General features: G+C 39.7%; 1 protein-coding gene across 3 annotated transcripts in view; it reads left to right on the top strand.

Annotated features, from left to right (window-relative positions):
- Window positions 1-22,457, top strand: part of TENM1 (teneurin transmembrane protein 1) — an 876,412-nt gene that overhangs the window by 244,197 nt on the left and 609,758 nt on the right. For all 3 annotated transcript variants that reach the window (XM_056539239.1, XM_056539238.1, XM_056539237.1), the window contains exon 4: window positions 8,421-8,681. In XM_056539239.1, the coding sequence (XP_056395214.1) occupies window positions 8,421-8,681 (261 nt within the window). The remainder of the gene's footprint in view (window positions 1-8,420; window positions 8,682-22,457) is intronic.

Genomic DNA, 22,457 nt, shown 5'->3' with positions numbered 1-22,457 from the left:
TTCTCCTAGAGAATTGAGATTTGCGTGGAGGTTCACCTTGCAGCTGGACAGTGACCCTAAACATACATGACTTGAAGACTGCTAGGCATTAACACAACCCAAGTACTTGGAAATGTTTTGCCTTGAAAGAATGACAAAACAATCTGTAGTAAATATGTAAAATAACACAGAGAAATGTAGCTGGCACTGCTCTGTTCAACCCCCTCTGATAAATTCACAGTGGGTGTGTAAATCCGAATCTCCGGGCATCACTGGCAAAGACCCATTGGTGCTCTTAGTTTGTAATAGGACAGAATCCAACAATGCAGTATTGAAGAAACACAGCGCTGAGGCACATGGATACTGGTCAGAAGATTTATTGCAGGTGAAAATGCAAGGCAACAAATGTTTCGCTACTTGCAGGTAGCTTTCTCACAGCCCAAAATGTGCTAACCTCATAGATTCCCCAAAAGACTTGTATCTGTAATTGTAGCAAAAGATGCCTCAAAACATTATTGCAAAAACAAAATTGGAATTATGAAAGCTTTTTTAAACATTGGGGGAGATTTATCAATCAGTCAGAAACCCTTATTGTCTGTTGTAGGGAGATCATGCCTGTGGCATTTTTACAGTAACTATTATCACACATCTTCCACAGTACGCAATCATATGTAACATATTGCAATTGACATGACTTATTGTTCCAAATGACAATCTTAGCTGTTCTGCTTGGTCAGACTCATTACTTTCAATGTTTAGTTCCACATATAGTTTTTACGGGCATTTGTGCAAGTTTCATCTTTCATTTTTTCATTCTTTTTTTATTTTTTTATGATACGTCATTTTTTGCTACTATTAAATAATAAAATATAAAATAACACATATAAAACAGTGCAAACAATGCATTTTCCTTGTGCATTTTGTATTGGTGCACTCTTTTGTTTTTTTTTATTTATTTATTATTATTATTTTATTTATTTTTTTCATTTTCAAAATACAGCATGCTCTATGTTTTTTCTACAGTTTTTCCATTGGCTTTTCTATAGACCATGAAATACAAAAAGATGAAGATTAGAGTTAAGTGAGCCTTTCAAAAGTTTGGCTCACTGGGCTCGCAATACTTTTCTAAAAGGTTTTCAACACTTTTGATGCAGATTTATGTAATACCCTACTACAAATGCTATATGTCTGATTTAACTACAGAGGCTATATGTCTGATTTTACCTGAAAATACAGGTAGCTTGGCCTAAAAGGCCTATTCCATGTTCACTGTCAATGCCATTAATGCAGATACCGTATTTATCGGGGTATACCACGCACCGGCCTATAACATGCACCCTCATTTTACCAAGGATATTTGGGTAAAAAAGGTTTTTTACCCAAATATCCATGGTAAAATGAGGGTGCGTGTGTACGCGTGTATACCCCGACACACCCCCAGGAAAGGCAGGGGGAGAGAGGCCGTCGCTGCCGGCTTCTCTCCCACTGCCTTTCCTGGGGTCTAGAGCCCTGCTGCCGGCCCTTCTCTCCCCCTGGCTATCGGCGCCGCTGCCTGTTCTGTCCCCCTGACTATCAATGCCGGTGCCCCATTGCCGGCGCCGATAGCCAGGGGGAGAGAAGCGGCGCTGACAGCCAGGGGGAGAGAAGGGGCAGCGGCATCCATTGCTGGCGCCGCTGCCCCGTTGCCTCCCCCCATCCCCGGTTGCATAATTACCTGTTGCCGGGGTCGGGTCCGCGCTGCTTCAGGCCTCCGGTGTGCGTCCCCTGCGTCATTGCTATGCACTGCATGGCGCGGCGCACTGATGTCATGCGCCGCACCGTGCAGCGCATAGCAACGACGCAGGGGACGCACACCGGAGGCCTGAAGCAGCGCGGACCCGACCCCGGCAACAGGTAATTATACAACCGGGGATGGGGGGAGGCAACGGGGCAGCGGCGCCGGCAATGGGTGCCGCTGCCCCTTCTCTCCCCCTGGCTGTCGGCGCCGATTCTCTCCCCCTGGCTATCGGCGCCGGCAATGGGGCGCCGGCACCGATAGTCAGGGCGACAGAACGGGCAATGGCGCCGATAGCCAGGGGGAGAGGAGGGCAGGCAGCAGGGCTCTAGACCCCAGGAAAGGCAGGGGGAGAGAAGCGGGCAGCGACGGCCTCTCTCTCCCTGCCTTTCCTGGGGGTGTATCGGCGTATAACACGCACATAGACTTTAGTCTAAATACGGTATATATTAAAGGGGTATTCCAGGAAAAAAATTGTTTTTTTATATCAACTGGCTCCAGAAAGTTAAACAGGTTTGTAAATTACTTCTATTAAAAAATCTTAATCCTTCCAGTAGTTATCAGCTGCTGAAACTGAGTTGTTCTTTTCTATCTGACAACAGTGCTCTCAGCTGACACCTCTGCTTGTCTCAGGAACTGTCCAGAGTAGGAGCAAATCCCCATAGCAAACCTCTAATGCTTCAGGCAGTTCCTGAGACAAGCAGAGGTGTCAGCAGAAAGCACGACAGGTCAGCCCACTGCACATTGCTTTGTTCAACTTCCTATTATTGATAGTGTGATAGCTTTATTGTGACTCATTCTGCAGTCAGACTGCTGGGATTTGTAGTGCATCAACTGGACACAATAATGCAGGTGACAGGAGGTCACTAACTGAGGTCAGCCCACTGCACAATGCTTTGCTCGGCTTGCTTTAATTTATAGGATGATAGCTTTCTGGGATCAGTAGTTCCACAGACAGTTCTTCTGTGCATGTTCACTGCAGTGCAAAAGGTTTTATCAGTGACGTAAAACACCCCTATGTTGTCTCCTGATTGGCCTAGGAGCGGTATGTTACAGAATGCAAGCTATGATTAGATAACCTGGGGTCATGTGATCTTGTTGCTAGCTGCAAAGTATGCTGGGCTACCCTAACATCATCTCAGTGTTACTACTTCATCATGTCATAAATTCAGGCACCAAAATGCCATGTGTTTCTTATCCCTTCTCCTATAATAGTGCTGTTGCAAGACTCGTGTGAGCTGAGCCTGGCCAAGTTGGAAGGATCAAAGTTCGGAGCGCAACCGGATTCATTGTGCTTGGCTCCTTCATCTTTATTAAAGATAAATTTTAGCCACCCAAAAACACACATGTAAAAACTATGTGGCCTAATGGAGATTATATGAAAACCTTAAAACATTGTTTATTCCAACCATATTTATATACAAAGCTGTGAAAGTCTGCCAGCCCAATGCATTATTTATGGTTAACAGAATGTCTGGCTGTATTAACAAAAAAAAAGCAGCAGTTTAATGCTAGAAATGTTACTGCTTGTGATAGCTGGCTGTTATTTTAAAGCGATTGCTATTGCTTTTATGATAAGTTAATCTACCCAGCAGGTAATAGCTAATGTTTAAAAAATGTTCATTCCATAAAGAATAATTTGCTTGTAAAAAGGTGAAGAGCCACTTAGGCCTGAGGGAATATTTGTCAATTTTTATATCACTGTAATTTAATAGCTGCACTATAATGGATCACATGGGACGTCTTAACTTCCATTGGTTGGACTTAAAGATGCAGACACACTGAACAACACAATAATGACGCTAGATTAAAGTTAGGTCATTCAGTCACCGTTCCTTGTAATGACAGTGTGAATATTTTACGGGACATAATTGCTTTTCCAGGTTCATAATCAAAATTTAATTAAAGCCTGAAGGCCTAGCTGGAAAACAAATGCCATAGTATATCCTGATATGCCGAAACCAGAAACAGGACACCAAGAAGAAGAATTGTGACCTCCAAGAAGTTTATAATAACATTCTGTAAATAATAACTTTTTAAGCTAAAAGCGGTACTCAGGTATACAACAAATGTTTTCAAATCAACTGGTGCCAGAAAGTTTTACAGATCTGTAAATTACTTCTATTTAAAAATCTGAATCCTTCCAGTACTTATCAGCTGCTGTATGCTACAGAGAAAGCTCTATCACTCTTTCTAGTCTGACCACAGTGCTCTCTGTTGCAACCTCTGTCTGTGTCAGGAACTGTTTGAAGCAGGAGGGATTTGCTATGGGGATTTTTCTTCTGCTCTTGACAGTTCCTTACATGGACAGAGGTGTTTATAGAGAGCACTGTGGTCAGACTTGAAAGAACTACAAAACTTTCTCTAGAGCATACAGCAGCTGATAAGTACTGGAAGAATTAAGATGTTTAAATAAAAGCAATTTTCAAATCTGTTTAATTTTTTGGCACCAGTTGATTTGAAAAAAAAAAAATAATAATAATAATAATTCCACCGGAATACCCATATAATATAATGAAAAATGGTAGTAAGAAAACAAAAATAAGAGTGTCACAAGAGCATTAGAAGACCTAGAATCTTTTTTTTTATTTCTATTATTTCAGTTTTTTTGTTTTAGTTTTTTTTTACTAGTCCCACAAGAGATTTTGACAGCAAAAAGCAAATAAGCAGATGTAATGAGACAGTGTTGTCAGCAGCAGTCAGGCCAACATTTGTTAGGCCACAGTATTTCAGAATAGTGTTGAGCGGCATAGGCCATATTCGAATTCGCGAATATTCGCGAATATATGGACGAATATTCGTCATATTCGCGAATATTCGCATATTCGTAATATTCTCGCTGTATTTTCGCATATGTGAATATTCGCGTGTGCGAACATTTACATATGCGAAACTTCGCATATGCGAAAATTAGCATATGCAAATTTTCGCATGTGCGAAAATTCGCATGCCGGTCTCACACAGTAGTATTAGAGCCTTCTTTACACCACACAAGCTGGAAGCAGAGAGGGATGATCACTGTGATGTGTACTGTGAAAAAAAAAAAAAATTTTAAAAATTTAAAAAACGAATATTCGTAATTACGAATATATAGCGCTATATTCGCGAATATTCGCGAATTCGCGAATATGCGATATTCGCGAATAAAATTCGAATTGCGAATATTCGCGAGCAACACTATTTCAGAATAGTTTGGCTAGAGTAATAGTACGCATAAGTAATGATATATACTTAGAATACAAATAAACTGCTAATTATTCCCAAAATCAAAATTTGACAAAGCAGGAAATAACTAGAACAGCAAAAAAAAAAAAAAAACTTGAAATAACGAAATGATTTTGACTGTTAAAATCTGCATATCTGCATCTGAATATTATTGAATAAAACCTGAGAAGCAATGAGACACTGGACTACCTTCTTTTATTATTTCAAAGAGGCATTAGTCTGGGTCTTAGTTTTCAGACCTCCACCAAGCAACGAGCAGGCAGAAAGACAGCAGCGTACTTCACTTCCTGCCTCACTGTGATCTCTGTCCAGTTGCACTACACAGGTCCCATAGACTTATAATGGAGCCTGTCTCCTGCACAGCCAGATCCTTCCCCCCACTCTTTCTAAAATTTTGTTGGAGCCAGCACAGTCAGACCCCCAATTGATCAAAACTTTTGACATGTCTCTGTCAACTTGCCAATAGACGGTAATAGAGGCTATTATCATGAGCATTATATTACCTGTAAACAATGCTCCGGTGTACAATTTATCCGTAGTGCAATGAAATGACATGTACATGAGAAATAAAAGTGTTTTTAGCTATTATGGTAACTTTATTTATTTTTAATTGACAATTTTTTTGTTTGCCCCTGTTTTCCAACTGCAGGCCCATTCTCACATTTTTTAAGCTTTACTGAGCTCAGTTCTGAGGTGTGTGGAGACTAGCTGCTCTGATGTCTCCCATACACTGCACAAGTAGAAAGAAAAGATTTTGCTCTCCTATCTCTCTGTAACACACAGCAGCACTGATGAACTGAGGACATTGCACAGCAGTACTCAGCAGTGTAGCTGTGAATGCAGCACTAGGGTGAGATGCTGTAGCTGCTTCCAAGTTTATCTCTTTGCCTCTGTCTCATCTCTTGCAAACACATTCCTTCTCTTAAAATAGACGTTAGCAGCGATTCAGCAACTAATGATCAGCACAGAAGCCTGGAGGGGAAACGGGAGAAATGGTTTAAAAGTGAAGGAAAAAAATTTTTTTTTTCCTATTATAGATATCTTACAGAGTTTATTATAGTTTTTAAGGATGGTGCTCATTCACACTAAAAAAAGAAGGTAGTCCAGTGTCTCAATGCTTTTCAGGTTTTATTCAATAAGTCTATGTGCATGCATATTCAGATATGCAGATCTTAACTTGTGAAATTTCAGTCAAAATGTGTTTGTTATCTCTAAAGTTTCTGCTGTTTCAGTTATTTACTGCTTTGTCAAATTAGAATTTTAGGAAAAATTTGCAGTTTATTTGTATTCTAAGTATATATCATTACTCATGCATATTATTACTCTAGTCAAACAATTCTGAAATACCGTGGCCTAACAAATGTTGGTCTGACTGTTGTTGAAAACGATTTTAGTGTTCATACAACACTGTCTCATTACATCTGCTTATTTGCTTTTTGCTGTCAAAGTCTATTGTGGGACTAGTAAAAAAGAAATAAAAAAAAATAAGAAGAATAAAAAAAATGTTCATGATGCAAAAAAAACCTAAGCAAATTCTACATAGGAATGTGTGATGCGCCTAGGTTGAGCTCATTGAAAGGTGTGAGCGCTAATAATCAAAAATTTGCATAACAGTACAAGCCCTGCACATGCACGCCCCTGAATACTTTGTATTCAAATGATTGGCTGTTCTGTAATGTCTAGCTGAACTGCAGAACAAGCTCGTGAAGATTAATTTAAGGCATAAGACAGGCAGAAGCTTTGTTTAAGTTGAGTTACAATGTCTGATTTTCTACGCATGTTGAACTATGCCATAATTCCCCAATTTAATATTCTCAGTTGTAAAATGCAGGCAATTTATATTAGTTAGAGGCACAGCAAGAATGAATCTGTCATAGTTAAAACTGAAATTATGTCCTTTAATTATGTCCTGTGAATAATGTTTTTAAGATGAAAAATCAATTTTGCATAAAACATGTGTCCCGTATTATACTGTATATTTTTCTTAATATCTCAGTGCAAGTCTTGATTTTATTCCATCCTTATAAAGAGAGTCTCATTGTTCCTCAATCTTACTTAACTAGATTCGCTTTCTTGCATAAGTACCATTATTGTGCAATATTACTTCTAGCCTTTTCTGCTTCTATTCCAGTATGGCAAAGTTTCCATCTTTGGCAATTAGATTTAGAAGCATTTGAGAACATTGAGGTCATACGTATAAATCTGTATGCCTAAACAATTGCATCCTATGTATCATATATTGACCGCCGTAAAAGAGAAAACAGATACATTGCTTTAAAAAATGGTGTGTGATGTGCATTTGGATTCATCAAGACCAGTTTCTGACATTGTGGGTTTAAAAAAAAAAAAAAAAGCCCATCAGCACATGGGCACACCTCGACATAAATCCTGATGCATCTCAGGTTGCCCATGCTCGTCCACACTGAAATTTTATGCCAACTCAGAGATGGCATAAAGTTTAGTTTGCATGGGAAAACCGAAATTAATCTGGCATGTTCATGACACCACGCCCTGTACCCATGCTGCCACACTCACTTTGTTCCATGTTTCTGCCTGTTTGGCAAATGTGGCAGAAAGGGACAAACTGTTGAAAAATCTTTGCACAGGGTGGATGTTTGTGGAGAAAACATTGCCAAAACATTTGCCATTCACACTAGGTGCAGGGATAATAAATCCCTTCCATAATCTTCTATAGACTGTGGGACTTTAAACACACAATTGTGTATAGCAAATTGACTAGTGACTGTGAATACTGGGAGTAAACTGAACAGTCTCCCTATTGCCCATATCTCACCTCACCTGAGTCAATTGCTCAATATCTCACCTCACCTGAGTCAAGTTGTTTTGTGAAAAGATCAAATGTCAACTTTGATGTCATAAATCAGCTTAGAAATTTCTTCAGGGGAGGAGAGAAGGGCTGATATCAAGCTGTACTGTAATAAGTACAAAGTAAGAGTTAAAGAAAATGATTTTCATTGAATGAATCCATTGAATTATACAATATTACTTTTTTCATTGACATCAGACTTCTATTAGAAACCTAACTGATAACTGGTCACTTTAAAGTGAAAAGTAAACATCATTTTTAATAAAGACCCATAAAAAGATTATTTTTTACACCATAACAAGTACAAAAAAATAAAATAAAAGTACTGTATTTAAAGGTGTCCTTAGCCTTCAAATGTCATCACGTATGTAAATTTTGAAACACAGAATGTAATCCTCACGGGTTGTAATGGCTGCAACGATTTTATAGCATGATATTGAACATAATAGTTGATACCTCAATGTATTCATTATTTTTAATATAAATAAACCATTTGATAAATATATAAATATAAACAAAATATTGACTTGTTTTAAAGTAATAATCTCTAAAACTGCAAACATATCATATATATAAGTTGCTATAATACATTTTTATCTTTTTCATTTCTTTCAGAGATGGAATACTGTGAGCCTCCGCACATTATATGCTCTGGTTATCAGACCAACCTACACACAGGTGCACAGCATACCTACCCGCTAGAGATGGGTTCTGATGCAGATACAGAGACTGAGGGCGCCACATCACCAGACCGTGCCCTGAGGATGTGGATGAGAGAGATAAAGTCGGAGCACAGTTCCTGTTTGTCAAGTAGAGCCAACTCTGCACTGTCACTTACAGACACTGACCATGAGAGGAAGTCTGATGGGGAGAATGGTAATGCAGCAACCAATAAATCTATATATACAGTATATATGTTCCTATTAAGTATGACAGGATCCGTGTAAAATTATTCTTTGTTTTATTATAGTCAATTATAGTAGTAATAGCAGTAATAATGGTATTATTAGGACTTAAAATGATATTTGAACTCAATGTAAAATTGCTGTACCTGTTAGCCCACATATGCTGTGTTACGATACAGAAGCTTTGGGTGGCACAGTGCTCTTAATGTGTTGCATTGTCATGAAACCGTACTTGAGTCAAATTAGAACATATACATAAAGTTGGAGGGATATTGAGATATGTATTAGAAGCACCATTGGGGACAGATATGCTGGCATTCAATATACATCATTATGTAGAAATAGGAAATAGTTAAAATAATAACATTTCAGTTTCAAGTCCATTGTATAAGAAGAAGGATATTACAAAAAAAGTTACTTTTTAAGTTAAATATATTTTTGCTATTTAAAAATAACAAGCATACATATTATCAGCTTTGTCATTTTTTTCTATTGTTAGGCTGCATTCAGAATGCTGCTTTTTTAGTCCATATTTGTCTTTCCCCAAAGAAGAGCAAGTTGCATCAAGAGGAAGCAATAAAAGTTTCTCTTTCATGTGGTAGAGAAATAAAGAAGCCGTACATGAAAGAAATATGCGTCCATAAATAGTTCAGACCTAGGACAGTAAAACTATTACATTCTTTGAAAGTGAAGGTTTGGATATATGTGTAGGGAAAAAATGTATATCAAGTTATCAGGAAGGAATTGCATTAAAAGAGGTTTTTCAAGATCTGAAAAATTTGGGCCAAGGGGAAATAAATGCAATTTCATAATAACACATAGAAACACTCATTACTCAACAGATAATTCCCTCTTTCTTCAGTGTCAGTGTCTTCCACCACTCCTAGTTTACTATAATACCATCCATGTTACACTGCACCAATCATAAGCCCTTAGCAGTGCACATGGGTAAATTGGGCATGTACCCTTCTAATTTCTGCCATTTGCAGTCTTGTCGTGGAAACTTTGGGTCACCCTTGGCAGTTATTTGTGTACTTATGAGGACATTAATGTTTTTGATGACATCACAACACTACACATGACAGAAGTTGAAAAAAGGAAATGTTCCTATAGGAAGATCAACTGTTCTAGTTCTAAAATCTACAGTTCTAGTTCTAAAATCTACAAACATTTTAGAAAATGTACTGCTTGCTTGATCACACTGTAGGCATCAAAGCTATGAATTAACTCATGTTTAATTATATACATAACAAAAAAGTGTGAAAATATGTCATATTCTAGGTTCTAGTCACCCTTTGCTTTGATTACTGCTTTGCACACTCTTGGCATTCTCTTGATGAGCTTCAAGAGGTAGTCACCTGAAATGGTCTTCCAACAGTCTTGAAGGAGTTCCCAGAGATGCTTAGCACTTGTTGGCCCTTTTTGCCTTAACTCTGCAGTCCAGCTCACCCCAAACCATCTCGATTGGGTTCAGGTCCGGTGACTGTGGAGGCCAGGTCATCTGGTGCAGCACCCCATCACTCTCCTTCTTGGTCAAATAGCCCTTACACAACCTGAAGGTGTGTTTGGGGTCATTGTCCTGTTGAAAAATAAATGATGGTCCTAAACGCAAAGCGGATGGAATAGCATGCCGCTGCAAGATGCTGTGGTAGCCATGCTGGGTCAGTATTCCTTCAATTTTGAATAAATCCCCTACAGTGTCACCAGCAAAGCACCTCCACACCATCACACCTCCTCCTCCACACCAGCACACCTGTGAAGTGAAAACCATTTCAGGTGACTGCCTCTTGAATCTCAACAAGAGAATGCCAAGAGTGTGCAAAGCAGTAATCAAAGCAAAAGGTGGCTACTTTGATGAACCTAGAATATGACATATTTTCAGTTGTTTCACACTTTTTTGTTATGTATATAATTCCACATGTGTTAATTCATAGTTTTAATGCCTTCAATGTGAATCTACAATTTCCCTAGTCATGAAAATAAAGAAAACTCTGAATGAGAAGGTGTGTCCAAACTTTTGGTCTGTACTGTATATATATATATATATATATATATATATATATATATATATATATATATATATATATATATCTATAATAACCCATGTGCCACTAAGACAGGCAACTTAAAGGGCTACTCCCATGGAAAACTTTTTTTTTTCTTTAAATCAACTGGTGCCAGAAAGTTAAACAGATCTGTAAATTACTTCTATTAAATAATCTTAATCCTTCCAATACATTGTATGGGCTGTATACTACAGAGGAAGGGGGAGATTTATCAAAACCTGTTCAGAGGCAAAGTTGCCCAGTTGCCCATAGCAACCAATCAGATTGCTTCTTTCATTTTTCACAGGCCTTGTTAGAAATGTAAGAAGCAAGCTTATTGGTTGCTATGGGCAACTGGGCAACTATGACTCTGCACAGGTTTTGATAAATCTCCCCCGAAATGCTTTTCTTTTTGGATTTCTCTGATGTCATGACCACAGTGCTCTCTGCTGACCTCTGCTGTCCATTTTAGGAACTGTCCAGAGCAGCATATGTTTGCTATGGGGAATTTCTCCTGCTTTGGACAGTTCCAAAAATGGACAGCAGAGGTCAGCAGAGAGCACTGTGGTCATGACATCAGAGAAATCCAAAAAGAAAAGCATTTCTTCTGTAGTATATAGCCCCTAAAAAGTACTGGAAGGATTATGATTTTTTTAATAGAAGTAATTTACAAATCTGTTTAACTTTCTGGCACCAGTTGATAAAAAAAAAAGTTTTCCACGGGAGTACCCCTTTAACTGCATATTGCTTGTTACTGTACAAGCAAAGGGCAAAGAGGATTGTGGGAAAGAGTGTGCTCAGGGTCACAGTTCAAAAACCAGGATGTGATCTAATCCGTGGGGGAGAAGAACTGTATAGCGATTAGATAATTTTACCTTAGAAATAGCCTAAATGTGTTATACGTCTGATTTTACCAACTTTGCTACCAATTTTCTTTCTGGGAAAACCCCTTTAAGGCTTGGGCCTTTAACACATATAGCTGATATCTCTGTATAGTTGTCAATTGTCAAAAAAAGGAAAAAACCTTTGATATTTTAAATAATTTTCTTTTCTGACTGTATTTGCTAGTTTATTGTAAGTAGAAAAAAAGACACATGGGCTCTCGCACAAATTTGTGAGGATCTTTTTGACAGCATTTTTTTCCCACATAGAATGATGCTAAACTCCTAGCTCATATTTGTTTTCTATTTATTGGCATGAAAAATATGCAAGACAATATTGCATACATTACTTATCACAATATACACAAACTATATTACACATATTGTAGTTAATATGTTTCCATAGCAGCCTGTGTTGGTTATGGCATGACTATTCCTATAATATGCATAAGATTAAAATATATCATGTGTGAAGCATCACATTACGCCTGCCAATCATAAAGCTAAGCATAGAGTACGTATTCTGGAGGCGCTGTAATCAGGCAGCTAGCCAGCAGATCTTATGATGTAAGGACGCTATGGGTTATGATTTATTCAAGTGTTTTGGTTATTGACTAAGTTTATGGAAATAGCAATGGATCTGAAGCATTCGGAGTTAATAATGTATCTTTCAGATGGGTTTTTCTACATTTATTAAATAACATGTCCAAATAACATTGTGGAATAGTGGGAGATTTTCAGTGCAAATTCCATACAGAAAATCCATAGTATTTTACAGCACAATATCTGTTGGCGGAACTTAATAATGTGAATCCCTGCATAATCCTCATTCTGTCAGGATAGGGCTGAGCGTAGGGTAAATATGCAACAAATCTGTATCAAAATCTACATGTAAAGCACAGGAGTCAATAGGGATTTTCTCCAGACTAAATTTGACCTGCGGTGCGGATTTGAGAATCTGTAGCATGTCAATTTTAGATTTGACATGTTTTTTTCCCCAATAAAATCAATGGGGGGGGGGGGTTATATCTGCAGCACATCCACAGCATTTCTGCACCAAAAATGTCCCCAGCAAATACATCTATTGTGTTAAAAATATGGACTGACCAGTTGTGATAACAGAGGATCATTTTTGTATCTGCGGAGTTTACTGCTACAGGCATCATTGAGGAGAATCCTCTGCTCCCCAACCTCCTCTAATAGCCAGAGCAGCCCTCATTCTGGAGGGCACAGCATGACTAAGTATTTCATGGTCGCACATTGATTTTGGTGCTGAGAAATGTACAGGCACCAGCAGCTTTTCTCTCTTAGAGCTACTGTACAGTAGTGTTCAGCTCATTGTCTGGGAAATGGCGGAAAGAAAAAATGTGTTCTCCTGGTTAGATAACCCCTGTAAGATGTGAGATCCAGGCTCCTGTGTGCACATTTATAATCCTATATAGGAGCCACAGCTTGAAATAGCTTGGTGAGCCAGCAAAGACTTTGCTCTGTTACAATGCTCTGATGGAATAAACCTCACAATGATTTCACCTGGAAACGTGTGTGCGCTGCTGTTATCCTTTTCTATAGAGGTGGTGAATACCTGACCAGGCCTTCAACACCTGCGAGCACCTCCAGACATTTTTTGGGTTCTTATTCCTAATTTCCCTGGAAGTGCTGCATTTATTAAGACATCCTCAGGCATCATCCTGAGCATTGTCCTCCCACAGGCCAAGCTCTGCCCTCCCACAGGCAAAACTACCTTTTCTAAAACTCCCTTCACTCTCCGAAAAAACTCTGTCCTCTCACAGGCAAAACTCCGTCCTCCCTCCGAAAAAACTCTGTCCTCTCTCAGGCAAAACTCCGTCCTCCCTCCGAAAAAACTCTGTCCTCTCTCAGGCAAAACTTCGTCCTCCCTCAGCCCAAACTCCTTCCTCCCTCCTCCCTCAAACAAAGCTCTTTCCTCTCTCAGGCAAAACTCCATTCTCCCTCCTCCCTCAAGCCAAACTCCATCCTCCCTCAGCCCAAACTCCTTCCTCCTTCCTCCCTCAAGCCAAACTCCATCCTCCCTCAGCCCAAACTCCTTCCTCCTTCCTCCCTCAAGCCAAACTCCATCCTCCCTCAGCCCAAACTCCTTCCTCCCTCAAGCCAAACTCCATCCTCCCTCAGCCCAAACTCCTTCCTCCCTCCTCCCTCAAGCCAAACTTCGTCCACCCTCAGCCCAAACTCCTTTCTCCCTCCTCCCTCAGGCAAAACTCTGTCCTCCCTCCTCACTCATGCAAAACTGTCCAGGTATGCTGGAAGTTGTAGTGGAGCAGAAATGCACAGTGCCTTTGGCTAACCGGGCATGCAAGGAGTTGTAGTTTTGCAACAGCTGGATGCACCCTAGTTGGCAAACACTGCACTATGAATTTATGCTCCACAACAGCAAATAGCTGTGTATCTAACCATAATATGTATGATACTGTAAAACAGTGTATCTAAGTAATGTGTATCTAAGCATATTACGTGTGATAAGTAAAATAGTAACTATTGACTAATAGTGACTAGCAAGTAAAATAAGTGTAACAAAGGAATGCCATAAAGATGTTCATTTGGCTTCTTTGTACTATCTATAGCATATAAATGAAGTCATAAGAACAATGTCACATGACCTTTTGCCACTAAATGTTGAAGATCAACTACTAATTCCCAGCAGAATGCAGGCAAGCCACATTGTTCTATAAGAGAGTGAGCACATTACGTTGAAGGTCACTCACCTACCATTCTAGGGAAATGGTTAATTGGTATTACAATTGTACACTGAGGAGAAAGGTCTGAAAGGTGCCAGTCATATATTGTTATGTGAAGTGCAATATCTCGAATAACAGCCAAATATCATTCGGTGCCTCAGATTTATTCTTTCTGTAGAGTGCAGGCTGGAATTATGATGCATGGGGGTAAAAAAGACTGGGACGTATGCAGTGTACTTAGCAGGTACTGGATAGCCCAAGAGATCTATTAGAATACAGTATGGTCTAACAGCTGGGCATGATGCATTACATGTAATTGGCACCTTATAAAATCCTCAATTGTGGGCTATCATACAGTTACGCAGCCATCACCCAAAATTTTAGTTATATGTGTGACCTTCATTAAATTTAATCTAATCTTATTCCCCTATACTGTCTAATGTGTGTCTTCATCCTGATAAAAAATTACAGCAAAATAAGATCACACTAAACATCCATGGAAATGCAAAACGTATTGAATTATTTGCAGGTTACACTATCTTTTTTAAACATTACCTGTTACAGAAATACTACATTTCCTATGTAGCTGCTGCAGTGGAAATATTTATCTGGTCAGCTGTTACAGAGCCTGCTGTTCAGAGCTGCCACATAGCCTGCTGTTGAGATCTACTATACAGCCTGCTGTTGAGATCTACTATACAGCCTGCTGTTGAGATCTACTATACAGCCTGCTGTTGAGATCTACTATACAGCCTGCTGTTGAGATCTACTATACAGCCTGCTGTTGAGATCTACTATACAGCCTGCTGTTGAGATCTACTATACAGCCTGCTGTTGAGATCTACTATACAGCCTGCTGTTGAGATCTACTATACAGCCTGCTGTTGAGGGCTGCTACAGAGCCAGCTATTGAGAGCAGTTACATAGCCTGCTGTTGAGATCTACTATACAGCCTGCTATTGAGAGCTGTTACATAGCCTGCTGTTGAGAGCTGTCACGGAGTCATATAATGCAGTGGGGAGCAGTCCAGCTGTTTAGTGTCTCTTTAATAGTTTGCAAACAGGAGAAGAAAACAACTGGGCACCGCTTGCGGTCAGTGAATGGAAAGGCTTGACACAGTATGACTAAATAGCTGTTGGGGTGGGACAGTCCAAGGTGGTGCTGCACGTAGAAATGAAGTAGATATGAGATGATAAATGTAAAGAAGAAAAAACGGATCACACACCTGAATATCTTGCTGTGCAGTTTATTACCGAAGTAGTCCGATATACTTAAACATCCCGACACCCCTTAACCGAGCAGAGCTAGAGCGGCAGGAGCTACACACCTGGTTGTCCAGGTGTTTAGCTCCTGCCGCTCTAGCTCTGCTCGGTTAAGGGGTGTCGGGATGTTTAAGTGTATCGGACTACTTCGGTAATAAATTGCACAGCAAGATATTCAGGTGTGTGATCCGTTTTTTCTTCTTTACATTTATCGTCTCTTTAATAGTTGTTTAATGTATGTGGTTTTGGTTTATAGTTGGTAGAGATAAGTAAATCTATAATTCAAATTATTTATTACAAAGCCATATTAGCCTTAATATAAGACAATGGAAGCTTGTAATGCTGCTGTACAGATCCCTATTTCAAACTCCATTACCCTATATGTGGGTTACGATTCTGTTGATTTTACATGACATGACTCAATTTTGAGGTATATTGGCTGAAACACCTGGAATTCCTGCTGCTCTTCTGAACAGAACATCATAGTTCTGTGGTTTATCTAAGTTTACTTTATATAGGTTTCCAAATTATAATATTATTAGGGCCATGTAATAAATATAGTACAGTTGGTTAGTAGTAAAGTGTGTTGACTGATGGTAAGAGTATATTCTATGGAATATATTCTAGGATCCTATTACAAGTGGCAATAATCGGCCATTCAGGCCAAAGTCGCGGTGATGCCCGCTATTAACCCTTCAGACGCGGCGATCAAAATTGATCGCCGTATCTGAAGTGAAAAGGAAACCTTCCCGGCAGCTCAGTCGTACTGTTTGGGACCTCCGCGGTGAAATTGCGGCATCCCGAACAGCTTGCAGGACATGAGGAGGAGGGAGGATTCCTACCTGGCTCCTCACTGTCCGATCACCGAATGACTGCTCCGTGCCTGAGATCCAGGCAGGATTAGTCGAGCGGCGATAATACTGAACAACGCCATGCTATTGCATGGCAGTGATCAGTGTAGGAAATCAGTATGTGCAATGTTATAGTCCCCTATAGCATTGCAAAAAAAAATAAAAAATAGTGAAAATAAAGTGTTAATAAATGTGATTTAACCCCTTCCCTAATAAAAGTTTGAATCACCCCCCTTTTCCCATAAAAAAAACTATGTAAATAAAAATAAATATAAACAAATGTGATTTAACACCTTCCCTATTAAAAGTCTGAATCACCCCCCTTTTCACATAAAAAAACTATGTAAATAAAAATAAATATAAACAAATGTGGTAAATGTCTGAACTATAAAAATATATCATTAATTAAACCACACGGTCAATGGCATACACGTAAGCAAAATCCCAAATTGCCAAAATAGCGTATTTTTGGTCACTTTTTATATCATACATTTTTTTTATAAAAAGCGATCAAAACAAAAATGGTACTGCTAAAAACTTCATATCACGGCACAAAAAATTTGCCCACATACATCCCGTATGTGAAAAAATTATAATAATAAATTTATAGGGGTCAGAAGATAACATTTTTAAATGTATAAATTTTTGTGCATGTATTTATGATTTTTTCCAGAAGTAAAACAAAATCAAACCTATATAAGTAGGGTATAATTTAATTGTATGGACCTACAGAATAAAGAGAAGGTGTCAATTTTAACTGAAAAATGTACTGCGTAGAAAGGGAAGCCCCCAAAATGGCGTTTGTTTTGTTTTTTCAGTTTTGTCGCACAATGATTTTTTTTTTTTTTTGTTTCTCCATAGATTTTTGGTGAAAATGACTGATGTCATTACAAAGTAGAATTGGTGGCGCAAAAAATAAGCAATCATATGGATTTTTTGTTGGAAAATTGAAAGTGTTATGATTTTTAAAAGGCAAGGAGGAAAAAACTACAATGCAAAAACGCTGAATCCTTAAAGGGGTATTCCGCCCCTAGACATCTTATGCCCTATCCAAAGGATAGGGGATAAGATGTCAGATTGCCACGGTCCCACTGCTGGGGAGCCCCGGGATCTCGGCTGCGGCACCGCGCTATCATTACTGCGCAGAGCGAGTTCGCTCTGCACGTAATGACGGGCAATACAGGGGCCGGAGCATCGTTACATCAAGGCCCCGCCCCTCGTGATGTCACTGCCCGCCCCCCTCAGTACAAGTCTATGGGAGGGGGCGTGGCGGTCATCACGCCCCCTCTCATAGACCTGCATCAAGGGGATGGGCCGTGATGTCACAAGGGGTGGAGCCATGATGTCACGCTGGTCTGTCCACTATATCGCCCGTCATTATGCACAGAGCGAAATTGCGAGTTGCCACATCGGTGATCCCGGGGCTCCCCAGCAGCGGGACTGCGGCGATCTAACATCTTATCCCCTATCCTTTGGACAGGGGATAAGATGTCTAGGGTAGAGTACCCCTTTAAGTCACAAAATCACAAAAGTTCCATACAATTAAACACCGTATACTATTGTAGATCCTTACAAAGAAAACCAAGTTGAACACTTATTTTATTATAAACCAAAGTTATACTTTATTTTATTAATTACATTTACATGTCTCCTGTTTTACAGAAATTTCAGTTTATATTTTATTTTTAAGTTATAGGTGCACTTTACAAAAAGCAGCAAACGGATCTCAAACTATATGATGAGCCTTGTTGAAATACTGTAGACGATCGGTGATGAGACATTTACAACAGACGAATAACTATGTAATTTATTAGTTGATATTATAGACCCATTTCTGCAGACAACTATTGTGTTATTTGTGCTATTAAATAGTAATAACAATAAACATTAGCTGGTGATGGTTGCATTGGATCATGGACATTGCTCATTTTCTGAATGTGAAGCAGTTTCAGGTTGTGCTTCTAAATATTGGAAATGGACCATATGAACATTCAGATCTATTCTAGTTCTGCCAGATCCTTTTTCTGGACGTGAACATTATTTTCTAGTGTTATGAAGTGTGCTGTTTCATATCCTTACATTGATGTTAGTGTCATTAATCTTCTTTTAGCTTAACAAAGGCTTCAGGGTGATATTGAATGTTGCTTTAGGCTTTTTTATGTATGCACTCATCGTGTCATTTGTTTTAGTGCTTGCTTAGATTCTGTCTAGCTTGTCTCTATGCACATGGTTCTCTTTTTTGCCATTCCGGAGCTGAGAAAAGTTAACATCCTGCTTTGGTTTTCTAGTGTCTTTAGTTACTGCATACAAATGGCTTGCCTTGCAATGTTTTATTAGCCCCGAACGAACGTCCCCTTGGTTTCTGTCCACCCGTGTCTTGCACTGTTTATACCCTTCATGGATTAATAAAGAAGCTTGAAGTTTACGTATTTGGTGAGTTGCCCTGGTTTTCTTTTCTCTTTTCTGTGGATTGTTTTATTAGGTAACACTAAGTTAAAGCTGAAAGTGAAGGGTTAAACTTTCTGCTGCAGATTCAGTAAACTGAATGACTGGACACAGCTTCAAATTCTGTGCATCAAATCTGCACAGAAAACTGTACGTGTGAATAGACCCTTAATCAGTGTCATGCCCCCTCCCATTGACTTGCATTGAGGGGGCGTGGCTGTGATGTCACGAGTGGGGGCGTGGCTGTGATGTCACAAGCCTCCGCCCCGCATCACCAGTCATCCAGCATGGAGCAAAGTTCGCTCCGTGCACCAGATGTCTGGGGTGCCGCCGCTGGGGACCCCCGCGATCAGACATCTTATCCTCGAAGTACTGGAGTACCCCTTTAAAATAAGGCTAAACAAAATGTGTAAACATAGCCTTATGTATTTGTGGTAGCTTCTACAGCAGTGATTACTAATTATTGTTCCTGCAGCTTTTGCAAAACTACAACTCCCAGCATGCCCAGACAGCCTGTGGCCGGTACACTGGTCGTGAAGCACTGCTCTACAGTTTCAATAACTGTAATAACTGAGCAAAGCCTCCAAAAATTGCAAAATGGCGCTGTTTTTTTTAATTATTTTTTTTGCCCCACATTTTTTTTTTTGTTGTTTTACTGTAGATTTTGTAGTAAAATAAGTGATATCATTGAAAGTGTTATGGCTATTGGAGGGAAAGGCATGGAGGGAAAAAATGAAAGTGCAAAGATGAAACATCCCTGCACCCTTAAGGGGTTAAAGGACATCTGCAACCTAAATACACTTATCCCCTATGCACAGCATAGGGGATAAGTGTTTGATCGCAGGGGTCCGACCGCTGGGACCCCCCCACGATCTCCCGATCGGGGCCCCGGCATTGCCGCGCTGTTCTGCGGCTAATGTGCATAGCGCTGACCTCACTGAGGTCGACGGTACGCCCTCTCCCCATACAGCTCTATGGGAGAGGCAGGGAGGCACGAATGCTGCCTCCCCGCCTCTCCCATAGAACTACATGGAGGAGGTGGGTCGGCCGCGCCGTCATGCTGCGGCCGACATGCCTCCTGCAGGGCTCCATGCAGGAGATCGCATTTGGACCCCATGCGATCAAACACTTATCCCCTATCCTGTGGATAGGGGATAAGTGTATTTAGGCTGCAGATGTCCTTTAAGGCCTTTTGTTCACAAAAAATGTTTGTATCCCTTTGCCCTTCATTAGTTATAGCCTATGTGTGTCTGTTTTTGAGCCACTAGCATTTGCTTGACTTTTAAAAGGGGAACTTTTTAGATCTTTTCATCTGTAAGTCGTCTTTTCATTTATATATATATCTCCATCCTACAATCAATATGGAATAATGTGTACAGGAGCATGCATGTTTTTCGAGCTGCTGTTGTTCTTCAGACTTCAGTGCATTTCTCATTACTTTGCCCAGCAGCGATTTTGGTCTTTCCATCTCATTTTAGTATACGTTATATTCAGGTTTGATTAGTTCCTCCCAGAGCTCTTCTCCTGTGGCTTATACTCTCATTCAGATGCTCTGCTGCACAACGTACATTGCATTGGCTATTTCAATGTTTCCTAGAGAAGAAGATCATGCTCGTGTAGTTATTGATTCATACTTGTTGTTTCATTATTATTTGCTTTCCCTTGATATACTCATCCCTCATCCCCATACTTGTAGTCACACTATTGACATTTCAGTTATAGTTCATGTATGTCTACTGACCAAATTAAATCCTATTCAGTACATGCAAATGGTCAACAGTAAACAAATAATACAATATTAGGACATGTCAAGAACTGTTATTTTTTAACTTACCTTTATAGTGATATATTCAACAGTAAACGTACGTATCTTGCTACTTCAAGTAGGAGGATTAGCAAAGGCTCCATAGCAAATATCAATCATGGTGCCAGTTTTTGTTATACAGGACAAAAGGGTCTTTTTTGTCTGTCTTTTTTTCTTCTTCCATGTCCATGACCCTTGGGCCACTTCTCTAACCCCTCTATTTTCAATAGTAGTGGATACCAAACCAACCAAGGCCTAGATGGCAGATTGCCTCAATGGCTCAAAAGCACATGACTTGTAGTAATGTATTATTCTTTCACATTCAAGGATCATTTCCATGTTTATGTTTATGAAGAATACAATGATAGATAATTCTGTTCAATAAATCATAGCTAACTACTAAAGAAAGACAGAGACAAAACTGAAACATTTTATGTTGTTGGGTAATGAAGGATTTTTCCGAACAAGAGTTTAGACAGGTAGGGCTGGGTTCACATATATCAGGCGTCCGGCATCCCTCTGGTGTGCAACGGAGGGAAACTGATGTTAGAACTGGTACCATTCATTTGAATAAAACAGTTCACAATCTTCCAGCATGTCAATTTTGAAGCCAAATCATTGGACACACCAAAGGGCACCTGACAGGGGAACACAGCTTGCTGCTGTACAGAAACAATGGGTTGCCGGATGCCATTCAACTGATGACAACTTGTCATCAGTTGTAACATCATTTTTGTTGAGATCTAGGCTGAGTTCGCCTATGCCAGATGCCAGACATATGTGAACCCAGCCATAGCTCCTATGGGCTCAGATTACCCTATCCAGTAGCTGGTATTTTGAGAACAAGGTAAAGCTAATAACATGCTCCAGTCCCTGACATCTAGTGGTTTGTAATCCATATCAGTCCCTGTAGATCAAGTGTTTATTTTTTCTAGACATAACTGTATCCTGTTTTATTTTGTCCCATTACCAAATCTGTTGTCTACTTATAGTTATTGTCAAGCCTTTTCCTGCTCCTTCTTTTCCTGCAGACATAATGAGGACATTTATAAAAGTTAGTGTAGGTGCACTGATGTTATGAACAATTTTCAATGGTGTAGTTGGTGTGTACATGCACCAAATTCATTAAATGGTGCAGGGCATGTGATATGGGGCTAATATACCTTTTTTTTTTACATTGCACTTCAGAACACCACTTTATATGATTCATTCTCTTCAACTTTTCTGAGACTTTTTTCCCCCTCTGTGCATTTTAGCAACTTTTCTTCTTTTTAAATGCTGTCTACAACGAGTTCTGTAAGGCTGGGTTCACATATATTTGGTATCCGGCATAGGTGAACTCAGCCTAGATCTGGACGTAACTAATAGCACAACTGTGTTCCCTTGTATGTGTTCACCATCGTGTCCAACCATCCGGAGTCTAAATTGAAACGCTGGATGATTGTGAACTCTTCAAATGAATGGGATCAGTTTTAGCATCAGTTTCACTCCGATGCATGCTGGAGGGAAACTATGTTGGGCGCCTGATATATGAGAACCCAGCCTATAAACGAGTATCAGCTGTCATTAGTTGTTTAGCATCCGGCGTCCCCTGTCCAGTGCCACCCGGCGTTTCCAAGCATCCGGCGTCAAAATTGAGACACTGTATGATTGTGAACTGTCCCATTCAAATGAATGTTGTCGGTGCACGCCAAAGGGAAACTATGGCTGGGTTTACATATATTAGGCATCCAGCATTTTTTCCCTCT

The sequence above is a fragment of the Hyla sarda genome, chromosome 9 (genome assembly GCF_029499605.1).
Source record: "Hyla sarda isolate aHylSar1 chromosome 9, aHylSar1.hap1, whole genome shotgun sequence".
NCBI lineage: Eukaryota > Metazoa > Chordata > Amphibia > Anura > Hylidae > Hyla > Hyla sarda.
This window is presented reverse-complemented; position numbering and strand designations above follow the sequence as displayed.